This window comes from Heloderma suspectum, chromosome 6 (genome assembly GCF_057233095.1).
Source record: "Heloderma suspectum isolate Gila_16-S chromosome 6, 16-S_ref, whole genome shotgun sequence".
Taxonomy (NCBI): domain Eukaryota; kingdom Metazoa; phylum Chordata; class Lepidosauria; order Squamata; family Helodermatidae; genus Heloderma; species Heloderma suspectum.
In genome coordinates, this window is record NC_139463.1 from 3648133 (window position 1) to 3667382 (window position 19250).

Genomic DNA, 19250 nt, shown 5'->3' on the forward strand with positions numbered 1-19250 from the left:
TTTTATAAAGGCTCTTAGTTCTCTGTATGCATTTAGCTCCCACTTCTGTTCCCCAGGCCATTTGATAAGTGGAGTTCTCCCCAGTACTTCTGATTAAGAACAGAAGTTGAACCTCTGATCATCTAGCACATCCAGGAAGTTCAAAAATAGCTGTGGTACCAAAGTGCATCCTGTCTTGGGCTATTCGTGAATGCTTAGCATTATGCATCTGTTTAGTCTCAAGAGACGTCTATGGAAAAAGCAACTGTTTGTATCAAAGGAAGTCAAAGTGTTTTGACACGCTAAAAGTGCAGAGTGCATCAAAAAAAGAAAAGACCCATGATTTAATTGCATATTAACAACATATTTTGTTTATTTGGAATTCTAGCCCACCTTCTCCTGAGGGCTTATGGGTTGAGCTCCATTGACAATAAAAAGCACACAGAATTCATTATAAGGTCCAAAATGGAGGTGGGCAACCTGCACGCTCAGCCTAATGTCTTGCTGTTTCAGCTGAGAAGTGCTCTGTGTGCGATTGGTTCAGACCCCTGGCAAGAGCAATCTATCCCTTGCCTCTGGCAGCCGATTAAGTGGGGAGGAAAAGGGGGTGGCTGGAAAAAGAGAGGGGAGAGCAGACGGGGCGGCTCTGTCCACTTTTGGTTTTGACTGCACCAACAGTCGGCATGCGCAGTCCCCTACAGATTACTCCTGAGGGACCACAGCCCTGAACAGAAAAACAGTTCCCCACCCCCGGTGTAAAACGTGGGAATAAAGACTACAGCTGGTTCCACCCAAATGAGTATGACCAACTACTGCCACTACTCCTACCTGCTCCCTGTGTTCTCACAGACAGAACATTTCATTGATTGCATTTATTTGCCTATTGCATTTCTATACCTCCCAAGAGCCAAAGCTCTTGGGCGGTTCAGACAGGAGGGTTCTCTTGCTTGACCTTACAGGTGCAGGTCATACCGGCTTACAGATGTATGTTAAAAACATCATGATTTGACTCCAAACCACATGGTCAGGTGGGTGAGGATCATTTGTATTAAAGGCGACAGTCATGTCCCAGGCATCAATTATGCCAATCTTGAGACCTTGAAAAACCTCTTGCATGGCAAGGTGCTGGGTGTAACCATGGATGTCACCAAATCGCTCTATATCCGTTTGCATTTCTCGCGTATTCTCTGCTTTGATGATGACCTTCGTGTCTGGGCTTCTGAGAAGAAGGCGTTCAACGGCTCTGCGTATATTAACGACCCGCCGCACAAACAGGTCCATGGGGAACGCCCGGAAGTGCTGGCCCAGGGTAATGACAACGGCCGTGTCACTGTCCCCTGCTACTTGGTCAATGCCCCGGGCGATGTACCCTATGTCTCTGACTGAGTAGGGGAATAGCGTCACAAGGGGGTGTCCGTGTTTTTTCCACTGGATGAAAGTGTTCCTCTCCAGGTCCAGAGCCACAGTCGTCTTGAACTTGGGAACATCTTGGTGATCAAGGAACTTCAGCGCTACCAAAGAATAAAACGAGCAGAGCAGAAATGAAGGATTTTAAACAGAAAGGATTTAATGGGTCCTTGCTAGTCATAGCAAGAAGGCTCCAGTAGAGCAAATGTAGAACTGCTCTGACCTATCAGCCCTGATCTTCCAAGGGCCCAACAAACTGCAGCTCTCGTTCCACTTCTTCATTCAGAGGAGTTGCGGTCATGCTCAACATTAAAACAGTCAAATTTGAGGCAGGGTCCACAGCTTTGTGGTAGAGCACATGCTCAGCATTCAAAGAGCAGCAGGTACAATCCCTGACATGTCTAGCTAAAGATTCTCATGGAATAGAGCTGGAAGAGACCTCTGACTGAGACACTGGAGAGCCACAACCATTCATAGTAGACAACACCAGGCGATGTGGGTATCAGGAGCATATGGCTCCTTTGTTCAAATAGCACCTCTGCCTCCTGGATTATTTCTAGGACGGATTCAGAATGCTGGTTTTCACCTTTATGGTTCCATAGGGTTTGGGACCAGGATAGCCAAAGGATCACTTTCTCCCTTATCAGCCTGCTTGCTAACAAAGTTCAACAGCAACGGCTCTCTTGTGTGTCACATTGTCCGATGCCTCCTTGGTTGGGACCCAGGGGAGGATAATCTCTTTAGATGCACCTAGGGATGTACGAAAGTCACTTACCTTTTCGAAGGGTGACATCCGCGGTGGGGGGGAGGCGCTCCGTCCCTCCCCCCAAAATTCTGTCCGGCCAGCTCTGCTCCGTGGATGGCAACAGGTAAGTGCTCCATTTCGCACGCCTTTCATGGGGTGGGGGGTGGGGGGGGGCTTTGTTCCGCCACGGATTTCGGGGGGCCGAATGCACTGGCATTCGGCCTCACCGAGATCCGTGGTGGAATCCTCTGACATCCCTAGATGCACCAAAGTTTTGGAGCTCACTGTCTTGGGAAACCTGCTTTGCCCCTTCTGCAGGGTGGAGACTTTGGTTTCTAGTCCAGTCAATCTACTGAAAACTGGGGTATAACATCAAACTAATTGCAAAAGAAACCAAACCTGTCTTATTTAATGCATACAAGCAAGGTATTGAACATATCAAACATATAGAAAGTTATATTTAGGGGCACATTTCCAGAACTGGAGAGTTCAAAGATGTTATGTCCTGGGAAGTTTTAAATCAAATTACCTACGGTATCTTGTATGGAAAGCAACAGATGTATTTTGTTTATGTTCATGAACATTTTGCACATAGTTGTTAAACTTAAGTGCTAGATCACATTAGAGTGGAGGTCATCTTTGAAATCTCCAATTGTGGAAATGCTCCCCTAAGTTTAATTTTCTATATTTTTGATATGTTCAGTACATTGCTTGACTGGATTTAATAAGACAGGTATTGTTTCTTTTGCAATTATTTTGAGGTCAAACTGGACAGTTCCTGAAGATCTTTGCCTGTTCTTTTACTCTTCCTGGTACGCTGATTAAAAATGCCACATAGTCAATGTGAGGTTCTGTGTACGTAACTGCTTTAATCCTTATGCTCTATTAACTCTCTGTGATATTTCTAGTCATTAGTTATTTGGATTACCTGCCATCTTGGTGTTGCTATTATTGGAATCCCCTCCCTTCACAGGGAGAGGAGTCCTATATCCCCTAACTGGGTGTTTGCAGATCCTCGCAGGCACCATCTGCCATTCTATGAAACCTTGCCCTGGCATGAGCATGAAAATCCAAACCCAGCAAGGACGTACTTGTCACCCTCTTGGAAAGGGAAGTAAGCCACTGAAGCAACGTTGAATCCCCCATGAGATAGATCATTTTATTCCTCATGCAGGCATGGATCTTATCCAGCGTGCTAAAATTGGCCACCGAGCAAAATTCCGGGTGCCAAGAGTTGTAGAAAACGTAGCCGCTGGGGACGGGCGAGGCCGTCCCGATCCTGCATCTGTCTCTGGCCACTGTCCGCCCTGCCAGAACAAAGGAGAGGATGAAGGAATCCATCGTCACATGATAGGAAGGTATTTCCAACTCTTCTGTGCGAATGGAATCTAGACGCCCTAGACAATGACTCCACCTTCGCTTCCCTCATCCCTGGATCGGCCTCCAGTCCCAGGACATCACTGTGGTGCAGTTTCTCCCTCCTCCCCACACTCAAATGCTCCTCAAACCCACCTCTCCAAGAGGACTTCAGCTGATCCCACCGAAACAAATCCAGTAAGTACGTGTGGCTTCTTTCGCTCACAGCATTCCAGGGGTGGGCAACACGCAGCTCATGAGCTGTATGTGCCCCCCCCCCGACATTCACATTTATTTCTTTTTTAAGTTATCAGTAGCAGCTACAGAGCACCAAAGGGTCAAATTTATCACTACAGATGTCATTTTTAATTATTTTCCGGTGCCCACAGCTGTGTGCCTGCAGCCCCCGGGGGATCCAGGGGCTACAAGCGGCCACCGGACCTTCTGATGTTGCCCCCCCCACCTCAGAATTCAGATTATTTTAAAATGTCACCTGTAGTGGCTAAAGGGTCAAATTTACCTTGCAAACAAGCTAATTTTGACACTTTGTGTTCCGTAGTGCTACAGACACCATTTTCAATATTTGGTTTAGCACCTGTGAGGGGGTTTGCAGGGTGCTAAAATGCCCCCCAGACCTTCCAACGTTGCCCACCCCTGCATCATTCCCTTGATACTGTGGCTTCCCGCTGGCTTCCCCTTTCCTTGCTGTTGATGGCCTTGGCCTTTCTGTCCCCCCCCCCCCCGTCCTTTGCTGTCTGTCCCTGACTCCAGATTGGAAGCTCCCTGGTGCAGCCACCCACCGTAATTGCTAGCATTACGCTGTAAACAACACTGAAGGTCCTATATAAATACATACATACCACAGAGTTCAATTCTGGACCAGTACCAATGCCAAAGCTGAACCCTGGAATGTGTGAGATCGGAATAAATGAGAGTGCCTAGGCACGTGAATGGAACATTGTACCTACCCTGAAGTTCCTTTTCTACAGTGGATGGAGGATATTCTACGTTGCTCCTTCCACTCAACTCCAGAAGACAGGGCCAAATGTGAATTGAAGTCACCTTCCTGTGCAGGAGAGCACCTCCCAGTTTTTGGAGCATAATATAGCTCAATACAAAAAGTTCACTGTAAAAAACACTTTGAGCTATAAAGAGAATAAGTTTACTGACGTAAGAACCTTAGGAGAAAAAAGAGAACATAAAACCTCCCTATATAATTAAACACTGAATACACGTACCCAAAACTTCTTTTCCAGGCTGGTGGCTCCGATGTCAGTGAGGCAGTGCATCTGTTTTGGATTTCTGTCAGAACCAGTCAGAACTCTAATGGAGCTCTCCAAGGTGTGAAGCTGATGATTTACAAAGGCCTTTGTGGTTATGTTGTTTGTGTGAACAAAAATATCTCTCCCTTGGACAATGCGCTGGAGCTTCTGGAGGGTTAGGCGGACTGCCCGGCGCTCCAAACGACAGATGCTGTGGGCAGTTCTGGGAACAACATCTGACTCGAGCACCTGCCATGCCACAGTGCGCACCCCAGCCCCTGACACTCGCATCGGTGGTGATCAGATCCTTATGTTCCTTTTAGGGATTGTCTTGGGGTATCATCTCCATGCCAGGGACCACAGGGCATCCACCAGAGGCACCTTTAATTTCCCCATAATATCCTGAGAAAATGCATACAGTCATTTAGAGTACATGGTGCCTGCTTCTGTGAATCAAGGACATTCCCGTCCCCTGCACAGCCTCCAGAAAAAATTCCGGGAAAGGCACAACTGAGGCATCGACGTGGGTCTTGGGCACAACTCTGGTATTTCTGGAGTGGCCTGGGGCTCTGGACTTTTGTTTTGTAATCCCCAAACCTTACATGCCTCGACCTCCCCTCCTGGTACAAGGATGCACACTTTTTTCCTGAAGCTGTGCCGTCTGCTGAATGCTGCAGGTCTGGGGAGGAATGAGGCCACACGGAGGGAGAACATCTCCCTTTGTGGCTTTTGCGGCAGGAGTGTCCGCTAGTGGGAGCTGCAAGCAAATCTCCCTCAGCAGATTACGAGGGAGAAAAAAGGGGTTCCAGCCCTTTCCCCCCTCTGACACTCGGAACTGTGTTCACCTGGGGATTTAGCTGAAGAGACAGACAGAGGCTGCCTTACTCACGCATCCTGGAGGAGGTTGCCATACAATTTCTCTCCTTCTGCTGCTGATGTAACCTCCGTAACTCGGATCTGACGTACCCAGAGGGCAAAACTCAGGATAAAGCGCTGACCTGTCAGTGACAGGAAGGGAGGCCGGGAGACCTGTGGCACTCACCTTGGGTGGAGCCAATTCCCACACCACTTGATCACCTGATGGGAGACATGAGCACCTGGGCATGGAAACCAACCCACTATGTGGGGCTTCAAGCCCTTCAAAATGGTTGTCCAAGGACTCAGGGGCTACTGCTATAATGAAGCCCTCCCAGCCCATATGGGCAAACATCACCCTGTTGGGGCCAGGTAGCCAAGAAGTGCATTCCCGCTTCTGTCTGCCACAATTCTCTGATGACTCCTCTGAAGAGTCAGGGGACATTGCAGGGCTATCTCCCTTCCTAGAGATATTCATGGTTAGTGCCAACCCAGATGGTAGGAGGTCGGACAAAAAGTAGACCGGCGACAGAAAACAACAACAACAAAGTAGGCAGAGCACTGCCGAAGCCCTGAGCTCCAGAACAATGCAGGACTGGAACGGGGAGGGACTCTCCTGCACATGAAGGTGGCTTCAGTTTTATTCAGATTTGGTCCTGCCTTCTGGAGCAAATGGGAGGAGCAGCCCGAACCAGGATACCCTCCTCCACTGTAGGAAAACAGGGCGATGTCCTCTCTCCTGCATAATCACAACACATCCCCATAGGTCCACAAGTGGTGAGCATGACTTTTGGGAGAGGGCAGAGCCTCTCTAGAGCCACCCCATCTCTTTGGGCAAGCCACGGGGAAGTTTCAAGACAAGCAGATTTTGTGAGTCTTGTGCAAACAGCTTCAGCAGGGAGAGAAAGATCATCTGACCCCAGGAACACAGAGGCTTTTAAATTATTCTTAGGTGGAGCATTGTCTGTGCAAAAGCAGTACTAGTCTCCGTAATTTAATCATAATCTCTGTCATCTGGCTGGCAAAAGTGAGACCGCCTGATATTTATGTAAGTGAATAAGGGTTTATAAAAAAAAAAAAACGGCGAGCAAGTGAGGAAACCATGTCTATCTATATACCATGTGCTCCACAAAAGAGTTGTGGAACTGTCAAGTTCAAAAGAAGAAAATTCAAAGCAAAACCCCACATCTGTCCTTGGAGTCCAGCAAGGCCATGTTTGAACTTCAATATTATAGGGTGGGGCAAAACCTACAGAGGCGTGTGCCCCTCCAAGGCCCCACTCCCTCAGCCACACAAGTACTGCCCTCTTCATAAGTTCCACCTCTGCCAGGTGTTAGGGAGGGGGTGGGGAGAGAAATCCCCACTGTTATCTCCAGTCACAGATTGGCGATAACACTGCGAATTCCCTTGGGTTGCGGCTTCATTGTGCACAGCCAGCTCAGCATAACCCGCCCCCACCAATGGGGGAAAGAGGTGGGCAAAGCGAAGCGCCCTTTGCTCCTCCATCCGAGTGAAGGGAACTCCTCCAGCTTGGCCTTGTTGTGCACAGGGATTCCCTGGTCAGGAAAACCCACATGAAACCTGGTTCCTGATCCAAGCACGGACCCCAAAACTGTGACTGAGCCAGGAAGTGCAACTCACTTTCACAAGGCATGATACGAATGTCCCCAAACATCTGAGGGATCTCATCACCAACACTGGACCTTGAGGAGAGAAAGATCGTCAAGGGTGCTTGTGCAATGATCACACCAAAGGCTCAGAACTAACCGACCACTGCTGCAAACATAATGCTTCCTGGATGCATGTCTTTACATTATGTTATTACATTATGTCCTCATTGGATACAAGTGGAGGATTTAACGTAAATCTTCGGCCAGACCATGGGTTGTATCCAATGTCAGACTAAACTCAGTCCCATTCATTTCAAAGGGACTAAAAGAAAACTTTCCTGGGTTTGAATGCAGTAGAGAACGGGAAATGTTAATCCCAGGATAAGGGCCTACTCTAAGTAGGATTAATATAGGATACAACTCCATGATCCCGGGGTGTTGCAGATGTGGGGAAACTGAACATCATTCAGTTTCATTCAATTAAAAGTTTGTAGTCTGCTTTCCTTTATGACCTGAACTGAACTAAGCCGAAAATAAATGATATAAAATCACTGGAGGTGAATCCAGAATCTAGCTGATGGAGCAGCTGGCATGAAGTTTTGCTTATTTCCTGTGATACAGACAGCCCCAATCCAATACGAAAAGCTCAAGGGATGTTACATCCATCATACATACTTGAGATGGACCCTTGGCCTAAAATTTGGGCCCCAAATGGACAGGAAATTAAATTTTGCAAACACAGTTTGCCACTTTGAATGTCGATAATGAGCTTTAAAACCCGTTCTACAAATATAAAGAAATTGAGGGAGTTTGAAACATGAACTCTCCCAATGTCAACAGCTTCACCTGATTTTGAACCAAGCCAGGCTTGTGAAGCAGGGCAGCGGGACTGGAACTGGAGGGGCAGCCTCCACCTATCTGCGATCATTCCAGCCCCCAAAACCCAAGGAATGGAGATAGTGCCACAACTAGGGTTGCCAGAGAAATCCGCAATGAAACCAAATGAATTCAGGTTTTTGTGAATCTGACCCATGGAGTCCATAGCAGACTAGCTATGTCTGCTAAGACCCACCTTGTTGGGTGGATCCGCAGACTTGCAGACTGGTTTTCTAACTTCCCCAAATTTTGCACAAATTAATTGTAGGAAAAATAAGCAAAATAAAAAAACCTGGCCAAAAATGCGTATTTCCCCCATAGGCCAAGGTGTGAAGATGCTCTTTTGGGAGGAACTGGCAAATTTCCTCACATAAATTTGCTCAAATTCAGAAACAAAAAAAATCCAATTCCATCAATGGGCATAAGAAGGAATGAAAGGCTCTTGACAATCTGCAAAACACAGACGGAATGGATTTCACACAGTCAATGCATCCCTAGCCACAGCTATTGGACCTTGTTTCCAAATACCTCCACTGCCTCACCACAAACACATCATCATGACACTGTCATGCACATTTGTGCTAATTTGAGAAGAAAATGTCCCTAGGCTGGTCTGAATGTGAAGTGCCAGATGACTGGAGGAGGGCTAATGTTGTCCCTATCTTCAAAAAGGGCAAGAAGGAGGAACCTGGGAACTACAGACCAGTCAGTCTGGGAAAATTCTGGAGCAGATTATAGAGCAATCCATCTGTCAGCACCTTGAAAACAAAGCAGTGATTACTTAAAGCCAACATGGATTTGTCAAGAACAAATCCTGCCAGACAAATCTGATCTCATGTTTTGATCAGGTAACCTCCCTTGTGGACTGTGGGAATGCTGTGGACATCATATACCTCGACTTCAGCAAAGCTTTCGACAAAGTGCCCCATGATATCCTGATAAGCAAACTAGCTCAAAGTGGGCTACATGAAACAACGATCCGGTGGATCCACAGTTGGCTACAAAATCAGACTCCAAGAGTGCTTATCAATGGGATCTTCTCCAACTGGGGAGAGGTAATGAGCGGGGTATTGCAGGGCTCAGTCCTGGGCCCAGTGCTCTTCAACATTTTTATTAATGACTTGGAGGAGGAGGTGCAGGGAATGCTGACCAAATTTGCAGATGACACAAAATTGGGTGGGATAGCTAATAACTTGGAAGACAGAAACAAAATTCAAAGTGATCTTGATAGGTTGGAGTGCTGGGCAGAAGACAACAGAATGACCTTTAATAGGGATAAATGCCAAGTTCTGCACCTCATCTTGGAACTGTTGTCAATCACAAGGGTGAGTTTTGAAATCGCTTCAAAATGGTTGGAGGTTACTCAGAACCACAATCATAGAAGCCCAGCTAAAATGTATACCACAGGTTAGGAATGGTAGCACCATGTCCAAGAGGTCACCAGCATGGTTAACGAGCAGAGTCAAGGAAGCTATTAGGGAAAAGAAGACTTCTTTCAGTAAATGGAAGTCCTGCTCAAATGAGGAGCACAAAAGAGAGCACAAGCTTGGATAAAGGAGAGGCAAGGAGACAATAAGAAATGCAAAAAAGCATTTTGAGGAGCATATCACTAACAGCATCATATCGCTAACAATATCAAGGACAACAATACAGAATTCTTTAAATATAGCAGAAGCAAGAGAACAGCTAGGGAGGCAGTTAGGCTATTGGATGACAACAGAGGCAAAGGTGTATTAAAAGAGGATAATGAGATTGTGGAGAAGCTGAATGAATTCTTTTCATCTGTCTCCATTGCAGAAGATGTAGGACAGATACCTGTGTATGAACTGATATTTTCAGGAAGGGAGTCTGAGGAACTGAGCCAAATAGTCATGACAAAAGATTTAAGTTCTCAACCTTATTGACAAATTTCAAACCTTATTGAAATCTAAGAAATAGCTGGGCCCCAGATGTTATCCATCCTAGAGTTCATAATGTACACAATTGTGAAATTGCTGATCTTCTAACAAAAAAACACACATCACCCTAAGATTAGCCTCTGTACCAGAGGACTGGAGAATGGACCAGTTGCTGGGGAACATGGGTGGGAGGGCGCTGTGCACTCATTTCCTGCTTATGGATTTCCCATGGGCAGCTGGTTCACCACTGTGTGAACAGAATGCTGGACTAGATGGACCTTGGTCTGATCCAGCACAGCTCTTCTTATGTTCTTATCTAGGGCCTTCAGACTGCCCAGAAGCTCAATGCAGCAAATACACAGATCAACCCTGTCCTAAACTGAAACTTTTGCAGATTGAACAGGAAAGTAAATACCTCTTTAAAAGGCTCTGTTCCGCGTCTGTTAGATATGAGATGGGTGTGTTGTAGGACTTCAAGGAGATGAAAGCATCACATGGCACATTCTTTAGTTTTACACAGTAGAAGGCCTCCTGGTCTCGTTCATCTAGATACTCACAGACTTCTGCCTTTGTGGTCATGTTAAAACCGCAGTCAGTGAGGACAGCTGACCTTCCATCTAAAAATGTGCCTACGAAAGCTATTTTGTCGTAGCCTTTCTTCCTGGCTGCCCACAGTGCAGAAACCTCTTCACTGGGGTGGATCAGCAAGAGGGAAACTCTGGCATCACCCTCCCAGAACAGGGTGAAATTGACCAGGTACGTCCCATTCCTATAGTCTTCGATAAGCCCAGAAGCTGCGGCATTCAGACTCGATGAGTAGATCCTTGCTCGTAAGAAGTCCCCTCCGTACTCCTTCCTCTTCCCCAAGTGGTCGTACAACTCCAGCCGAACCATCAGGTGCTCCCCAACGCAATAAGGGTCTTTGCGGTGCAATATGGTGGCTTTGCTGTTCTTGGCACTTGTGGTGGTTTGAATATGGGTGAAAGTGACACTGGGCATCAGCCGGTCCAGTTTTGTAAGGATGTCTTTTACTTCTTCCTCCTTTTCTGCCCATGCCATACTCCTCTTAGTACGGCTTCCCTTGCCATCTTTCATTGGCCAAACTGTGCTTCTGCCCTCTTTGATTGAAAAAAAAAACCCCAGTTTTTAACATGTAATGGTATTAAATAGGAAGTTGCTTCAGAGTACGTCACACTATTTGTCCAACAGCTCCCCATGATTTCTGGCAGGTCTTTTAACTGGAGATGCTGGGACTGATTCTAGATTTCTCTGAATGCAAAACATGTGCTCCACAACTCAGTTAAAGTCCTTCCAAATACATTTGAATTTTTAAAATGCTAAATGTGAATAGTAGATATGTCTGAAAAGTCTGGGATTCTGGGATTATAAACTGTTTGGAAGCACAGAAGGAAAATACACTACACATATTTTCTTTATTGCCCTAATACTCATTGTTCAAAATGTGTTTTGTTTTTTTCCTGACATTATTATGAAATAACTCTTGATATAGTTATGAAAATAAAAATTTAAAAAGTCCTTACCAATAACTGTGGTAACTTTGCTTGCTTCCAGTTGCTTCATGAGATCAGTGAAGATGGTAAACTTGAGCATGAATGAAGAAAGACAGAGTTACATGGGTTCAACTCCCTGTTCAGCAAACCAAAGAGAGACAGGGCTAAACTACACAATACGTTAAACGCAAAGAGTGCAGCATCCCTGCTCTGTGTTTTTTACTTACAAGTAACTGTGTGGGGCCCTGATCTGGTCTGGCACCTTTGTGCTCATGTAGGGCAGGTTTAAACCTTCCCCTCCTAGCTGCTTTTTGCTGCCTAACCCTGCCTTCCATGGGGGCAAATTTAGGAAAAGACAAGGCTGGGAGGAGAAGGTTTAAATCTCCCCTACCTATGCATGGTGGTCCCAATCCTGTAAGGGTTATCTGGTACGAGCCCAGCATCAGCTTTGATGATTACATGAGAGGGACATAAAGTAATCTGTTAAACAGAGGAATTTATTTAACAGACATACCACTTTAGGGCTATATGAAGGAGTTTGCTATAGAAAACAGGGCGAGGATACCTGTTCAAATTTTTGTGAACTGCCCAGAGAGCTTCGGCTATTGGGCGGTATAGAAATAAATAAATAAATAAATAAAATACCTACGTTGGTCTCAGTTCTGTGGATATGGTAGCTGAGGATGACCACTGCTCCAAGCAAAAGGGCAAAGAAAACGGACAGCCTCCTAATAGAAGCCAACGACATTCCAGTCACCTCTGCAAAAGATACAGAGGATGTGCCTGTCACCACCTTTGACTTCAAGGCTTTCACAGCCTAAGGACACAGGTCAATAACAGCAATATTTCAATCACTATTAAATTCAACTCGTATCTTTTTAAAAACCCAGTCAAAATTTCTTGCTCTGGTATTTGTTATCAGGAATGATTCCAGCAGGCAGCAACAGAGGGAGATGAGAGGAGAAAGTCTCCCCCCGTGTTGCTCAAAGATGGGTTCATTTTTTCCTCTTTCCTAAAGTCTCAGGTCTTTTTAGATTGTAAGCCTGTGGACAGGGGCTGCCTTGCATAATGGAGCAGCTCCAGGATTCTTTCTGGCTGAAGAGCAAGAAATAATCCTTTAAATTAAAAAAACAGATAGAATTAGAATAAGGAATTATCTTATAGACTTTGGACCCAATTCTTTATTAAAGATCTGTTGTGTGGGAGCTACAAGAAATGGCGGAAGTCCTGTTCTGCTGGTGGAACCAAGTTAGGCCATCAAACGCTGAATGACAAGGCACGAAAGTCACAAGGAAGGAAGTTACATCGGCAGAGTGAGGGAGGAACAGACTTATGCCAACCTCAGTCCCTCTTCAGGTCCCTGCAATGGCACAACTGTGCCCCAAGCAGAGAGCAGGCATAAGGAAAACTTCCAACACAGAGCCCATAACTCAGGTAATTGAGGACACAGTGGGCGGCTGTATTACTCTGGCCTCTGGCTGTGCACACGTAGAGCACACAAGGGTGATGGGAACTATGTTGCACAAAAAGGAAGCCCTTTCCACAAGACAGGCTACCTTCAGAACAAAGGAATGGGAAAACATCGATCTGGTGATGGGCACAAGCTGAGACATCTTTTCAAAAGGAGTAGCCAACTTCATGGAGGAGGACAGGTGTGTCAACGGCAGTGAGCCATGATCTCTAAGTACAGCTTTCCCCAACCTGGTGTGCTCCAGATGTTTTAGACTTCATCTCTCATCAGCCCCAGTCAGCATGGCCAATGGTCAAGAATGCTGGGAGTTGTAGTCCAAAACATCTGGGCAGCACCAGGTGGGGGAAGGCTGCCTAAGTATTACCACCTTGCAGAGAGTCCATCAGTGGTGCTGGTGCCCACTTAAACTGGTGGGGCGGAGGGTGGGGTCACCACCCGTGAAGCCAAGGGGTCAGACCACCCATCAATACACAGACACCCACACATGCCATATTCATCCAGCCAGCCAGCCAGCCCGCCAGCCAGCCATCCCAAGGGTCCCCAAAGCGGCACCAACAGGTGCAATTGAACCCCTGTGGGCTTGTAACGGTGCCCACGAAGCTCTCCCCTCCCTTCCCCCTTCAAAAACAATGGTTTTAAGAAAATCGTTGGAAAAAAAATAGGGCAAATGTCTTTCCCTTTCTAGCCTCTAGCCTAGCTCTTCCCCTAGACCACTTGATCAGTCCCGGGCTGCATCCTGGTGCCGCTGGTGTTGGTGAGATGAGGACATCACAGACCTCGGGACGAAGCAGGGCGCAATCAGGACTGACCCAGGCGGGCGGGGAGTCATGCGCTGGGCAACTGGCAAACAAGATGAGGAGGGGGCTGGTTGTTTTTCATTTCTGGCAGGTGGGAGTCTGAGCCAGCAGCAAGGCTCCCCCCGCGGCCTCCCCCCCTTGCCATAACGCATCCACTGCGTCTGGAAGCAGCTTACTTGTGAAAATGAGACGCTAGCAACAGCGCAACTCAGAGGAGGTGTCACCTTCACACACCAGTAGCATGCGCTTGCGTAAAAGATTCAACCACACATGACTGAGTACACACGGGTGTGTTATGGTGAAACGGCGATGGCTCCTTCAGTCCCTTACGGCCCCTGCAAATTCCTAGCAGCTTTGGTGGAGAGGTGCAGCGTTTGGAGATGGCAGACCCAGAGGCCCTGGGGCACCGTCTGTCTGACTCCTGGCGGCTGAGTGGCTGCGGAGGCAAGAGGCTCTGCAGTGGCAGTTGGTGGGGTGGGGGCAGGGTGACTGATGGCAGGTGGGGCCAGGGGTTCCCAGTGGGCGGAGCCCAAGGCAGCAACCCATTGCTCAGAAGGGGCAAGCAGAGGAACTCGGAGATCATGCCTGCAAAGCTGAATGGGAAATGCGGGGAAATTAGGGGAAGGGGGGGAGAGAAAAATAGCAATGGCTTGGAGGCTGCTGGGACACCTCGTTATCACTCTCACATTCCAGGAAGCAGCTGAAAAAAAATCCATGGGGGGCAGGGAGAAGAATGAAAATAAAAAAATAGCAAGGGGCTTGGGGGGCCACCCATCTCGTACACGCCCCCAGGCTTCCAGTGTAAGATGAGATCCTGCTCGCACACCCGCACCCCTACACATCCGACCCACCTAGGAGGGGCCTGACTGGCTCCTGGGGAACCCTATTTGGAAATCAAATCCTGCAGGGCACCCCCAGGACCGCTCTGCCTGCCTGCAGCCTTCTTCCCATCCTTCCTTGAGAAACTCATGAGCGGCTGAGAATGCCTGAGCCAGGACAAAGGATGAAGGAAGAAATGGAGAGCAGCCATGCATGCTCAGGAGCCCCTGCCTCGCACCCAGCACCGCCAGCAACACAGCTCGGGAGGAGGTTCCACAATAAATGCATGGCTGGCCCCCCTGGGGTGGATTTCCCCAGCCTGGCGCCCTCCCGTCACCCACAGCCACGCAGGCCAGGGACTCTGGGTCCCTCTCTCAACTGCTAGCTTTCTTTTAAAAGCAAATAAGGGTGCTAGTCCCTTTGCTTACAGACACAGAAGGGAAAATGCATGAGGAGTCCGGCCAGCTGCCCCACAAGAAACGGGGAATGCCTCCGGGGCCAGAGCCTGCCCTGAGCCACTTAACCCACCGAGTCGCTCTCAGCTGGCCTGCCCCAGAACCGTTTCTCTCTCTTGCCCCCTTCCTTCCTTCCTTCCTTCCTTCCTCCTTCCTTCCTTCCTTCCTCTCCTCCCCGATGTCAGCAGCGAGAGGTGAGAGCAGCAGGCAGAGTAGCAGGGCTACGTGGACCTGCTGTCTTTGTGGATCTCCTTCCTTTTGCAGGGGGGAGCTTGCCGCAGGCGCGGGCTGGGCCAGTGGAAAGGGAGGGCCGCAGGAGGCGAACCAGCCCCCTGTTTGTAATTGCTCATCCTCTGAGCATGTGCTGAACGATTTTCATTCACAAATTAAAGCACGCAAGCACTACCAATGCCCCCCACCCTTGCCCAAATCTGGGAGTAGGCCTGAATAAATGAAGAAATAACAGGCAGGAGCATCCAGGACACGATCTCGCTATACAAAAAAGGAAAAGAAAGTCTGCACTTTGCTGGGCTAAAGGATGAAGGGGGGCATTTTGTCCAGGCATGTTTAAGTCCCAGTTTGGGGAGTGAAGGCGGTAACTAAAGAAATTTTAGCCAAAGATTGGCCCTATTCCCAATGTCAAGACTGCAAGCAGGTGAAGAGAGTATCCCCAGGCACGCACAAAGTGCCTTCTCACTTCACGCAGTGGAAAAACACCCCTGGTTTTATAAGTTTCTTGGTTAGGTGGTCTGACTTGCTTACAGGTGGAGATGATGATACTGATGATTTGTTCTCCAATACATCTGGAGTGCGCCCAGGTGAGGAAGGGTCCTTGGGCTTTTTTCAGGCCAGGGTTTTTCCGACAGAGTTAGTGTATGTTGCAATAATCCCAGAGTTACCTCAGTTTCAAAAGTCTGAAAGGGATCCTTTCCGTAGTCCTTTCCCTCCCCCTCACCTTTCCCTTCTCCCAACAGCGAGGGCTGCCATTCCGAAAGGGGCTCTAGCAAGCTAGTGGGAAAGGGGCTGGGGTTGGGGATGTCATAGTACCTACCCTGTTTTGCCTGCTGTGAGTGTGATGAAGGTGGAGGCAACGGAGAGCCTCTGGAGGAACAGAAAACGCGAGGAGAGAGAGCACAGTAACAAGCTGTTGAAGGCGTTAACCTTTTTTAGGGGTGGGCAGGAGCTTTTGGCCGCATTCACTCAGAAAAGGGAAGACCACAATAGACTGGGGGGGGGGGCACACATGAGTGCCTGGCAGGGCCCCTAAGATGGAAAAAATCTTCTCCTGTGTTTTCCCCAAACTCAAATGTGGCTTCTTTTTCCCCCAGCACAGAACTACTGTGTCAAACAGCAGAATCTTGGGGAGTTTGGTAATAGTACCGTAATGAAGATAGCATGCAACAACCTTTCATGGACTGAAGTCCGCCTTGTCAGATGCATGCAACGTTCTCCTAAGTTCGCAGGGAGTAGAGGAAAAAAGTGAGCAGCGAGGGGAAGAAAAATCAAGTGAGTATGGTAGTTTCATTTCTTTACTGAAGAACATTGATTTTCGCTGCCTAAGGCCTTCGCTCCCCTAGAAGAATAATCTTTATTAACAAATAAATCTCCCCCCACAACCATCTTTTTCTAGTAATCACAGAAAACGTGATGTTTTGGAGAAAGTAATACTTACCAACTTGACTTCAACATAACAGGAACTGAGCTGGCACTTAAACACCCTTTTCTTAATTTAATCATATAATTGCAGAGCAGTGGAACTCGGAGAGATTTTCTGTGTGCAAAAGAACACTGTTTAATATGCATGTCTGCACTGAAGTCCCACAGGGCCTCTTTTTATACCCAGCGTTGTGTGCACGTGTGTGTTTGTGTATCATGATCTCTTTGCATACAACTATGAATTATGAGGCTTTGTTGGCGATTTCCCTCCCCTGCAAAGAATGAGTTGCTTCTGTAAAAGAGCTGTTAACGCTTGAATTTCATTAGGTAAGCACAATAGTAGAAAACCATATTATTTTTTCTCAGGAGCACGTGAAGCTCTTGATCTGGGGTTTGCTGCTGCCCTCCTTGGTCTTTTCCTTGAGCCAAAATAAGGAACGCAAATGGCAGCGGCTGTAGCCACCGCCATTTGCGTATGCGTGGTGTTTTTTTTTTAAAGTCAGACGTGATAGGCTACGTAAATCTTTACGTAGCCTATCACATCTTTCTTTTCTTTTTTTAAACACTGGAAATGGTGGCAGCAGCCGCCACCGCCGCTGGAGCTGCCACCGCCCGGAAGATCCGCCCCAGGTAAGTCTTGTCCCGGGGGGATCCGCGGGGGGGCAGGGGGGTGACAGGCCATTCCGCCACGGAGTTCGGGGGGGGCGAATGCACTGGAATTCGGCCTCACCGAGATCCGTGGCGGAATTCTCTGCCTACTCAAAACCCACCTCTTCCAAGAGGACTTGAGCTGATCCCATTGAAACAAAGCCAGTAAGTATGTGTGGCTTCTTTTGCCCACATCATTCCAGGAGTGGGTAACACGAGGCCATGGGCTACATGTGCCCCCTGCCTCAAAATTCAGATTTATTTCTTTAAAAAAATGTCATCTGTAGTGGCTACAGAGTGCCCAAAGGGTCAAATTTTGTGCCACAGATGCCATTTTTAACATTTTCCGGTGTCCACAGCTGTGTGTCTGCAGAGAGCAGGAGATCCAAGGGGTACAAGGGGCTGCCAGACTTTCCAGCGTTGTCCAACCCTGTATAATTCCCTTAATACTGTGGCTTCCCACTGGCTTCCCCTTTCCTTGCTGTTGATGGCCTTGGCCTTTCTGTCCCCCCCACCCCTTTGCTGTCTGTCCCTGACTCCAGATTAGAAGCTCCTTGGTGCAGCCACCCATCGTAATTGCTAGCATTATGCTGTAAACATCACTGATGGTCCTATATAAATACATACATACCACAGAGTTTAATTCTGGACCAGTACTAATGCCAAAGCTGAACCACTGGAATGTGTGAGATCGGAATAAATGAAAATGGGCAGATGTTGTGAGTCTTGTGTAAACTGGTTCAGCAGAGAGAAAGCTAGGCTGACCCTGGAAGGACAGAGGCTTTTAAATTATTTGTAGGTGAAAATTTGTCTGCTTAAAAGCCGTACTTTCTCATATTTAAAGGGAGTGGTGATTTCAACACTGGAAATTAATCATAATTTTTGACATGTAGCTGGTCAAAAATGAGACTTGCTGGTATTTACCGTGAAGTGAATAACGGTTAATAAAAAATATGGCAAGCAACCAAGCAAACCACGTCCATCTATGTAGCATGTGCCCCACGAAAGAAATCTGGTACTCCTTCGTTCCAAAAAAAGATCATTCAAAGCAAAACCCCACTGTCCTTGGAGTCCAGAAAGGGCATGTTTTCAGTCTAATATTACAGGTCAGGGAGCAAAACTTGCATTCTGTAGGCCTAATTCAGCCCACAGAGACTCTTCATCTGGCTCACAGAGGCTTGTGCCAACTCCAAGGACTCTGCCCCATCAGCCATGCATAACAAAAGAAGAGCCCTGCTGGATCAGACAACGGGTTCATGTAGTCCAGCATTCTGTTCACACAGTGGCCAACTAGGTGTCCAGAGGAAACCCACAAGCAGGACACGAGCATAACAGCACCCTCCCACACATATTCCCCAGCAACTGGTGTACATACGCATACTGCCTCGGATACTAGGGGTAGCATATAGCCATCAGGACTAGTAGCCATCGATAGCCTTCTCCTCCTTGAATTTGTCCAATTCCCTTTTAAAGCTATCCAAATTAGTGGCCATCACCACATCTTGTGGAAGTGGATTTCATAGTTTGACTCTGTGCTGTGTGAAGAAGTCCTTCCTTTGATCTGTCCTGAATCTCCCACCAATCAGCTTCATGGGATGAACCCACTGGGTTCTATTATTATGAGAGGGAGAAAAATGTCTCCCTTTCAACTTCCTCCACTTCATACATAATTTTGTACACCTCTATCATGTTTCCCCTTACTCGCCTTTTTTCTAAGCTAAACAGTCCCAGATGTGAGAACCTGCTCCAGCCCCTTGATCATTTTAGTTGCCCTTTTCTTCAATTATTCCAACTCTACAATACCTTTTTTGAAGGGATGGGGAAAGTTGAAGCTCAACCCTGACAAGACCGAGGTACTTTTGGTGGGAGACAAGAGGAAGCTGGGGGATGTTGACCTGGTGTTGA

The 19250-nt window shown here is 47.5% G+C and overlaps 1 protein-coding gene across 1 annotated transcript; it reads right to left on the minus strand.

Moving 5' to 3' along the window:
* Positions 1 to 325: 325 nt before the first annotated feature.
* On the minus strand, positions 326 to 16163 carry LOC146340380 (NXPE family member 2-like). The gene is made up of 7 exons (XM_084860624.1): positions 16093 to 16163; positions 12149 to 12258; positions 11530 to 11590; positions 10404 to 11106; positions 7246 to 7307; positions 3223 to 3438; positions 326 to 1490 (listed from the first exon to the last, which is right to left on the minus strand). Exons 2-7 carry the CDS (start codon positions 12245 to 12247, stop codon positions 946 to 948), a joined length of 1686 nt encoding a protein of 561 aa, XP_084716750.1. The 5' UTR covers positions 12248 to 12258; positions 16093 to 16163; the 3' UTR covers positions 326 to 945.
* Between the last annotated feature and the right edge of the window lie 3087 nt (positions 16164 to 19250).

Excerpts from the sequence above, each read along its gene's own strand:
- LOC146340380 (XM_084860624.1), bottom strand. The coding sequence starts at position 12,247 with ATGTCGTTGGCTTCTATTAGGAGGCTGTCCGTTTTCTTTGCCCTTTTG. Across the intron at positions 11,591-12,148 it reads TCCACAGAACTGAGACCAAC|TTTACCATCTTCACTGATCT; the intron begins GTAGGTATTTTA and ends TTCATGCTCAAG. Across the intron at positions 3,439-7,245 it reads TCGTATCATGCCTTGTGAAA|GGCGGACAGTGGCCAGAGAC; the intron begins GTGAGTTGCACT and ends TTGTTCTGGCAG.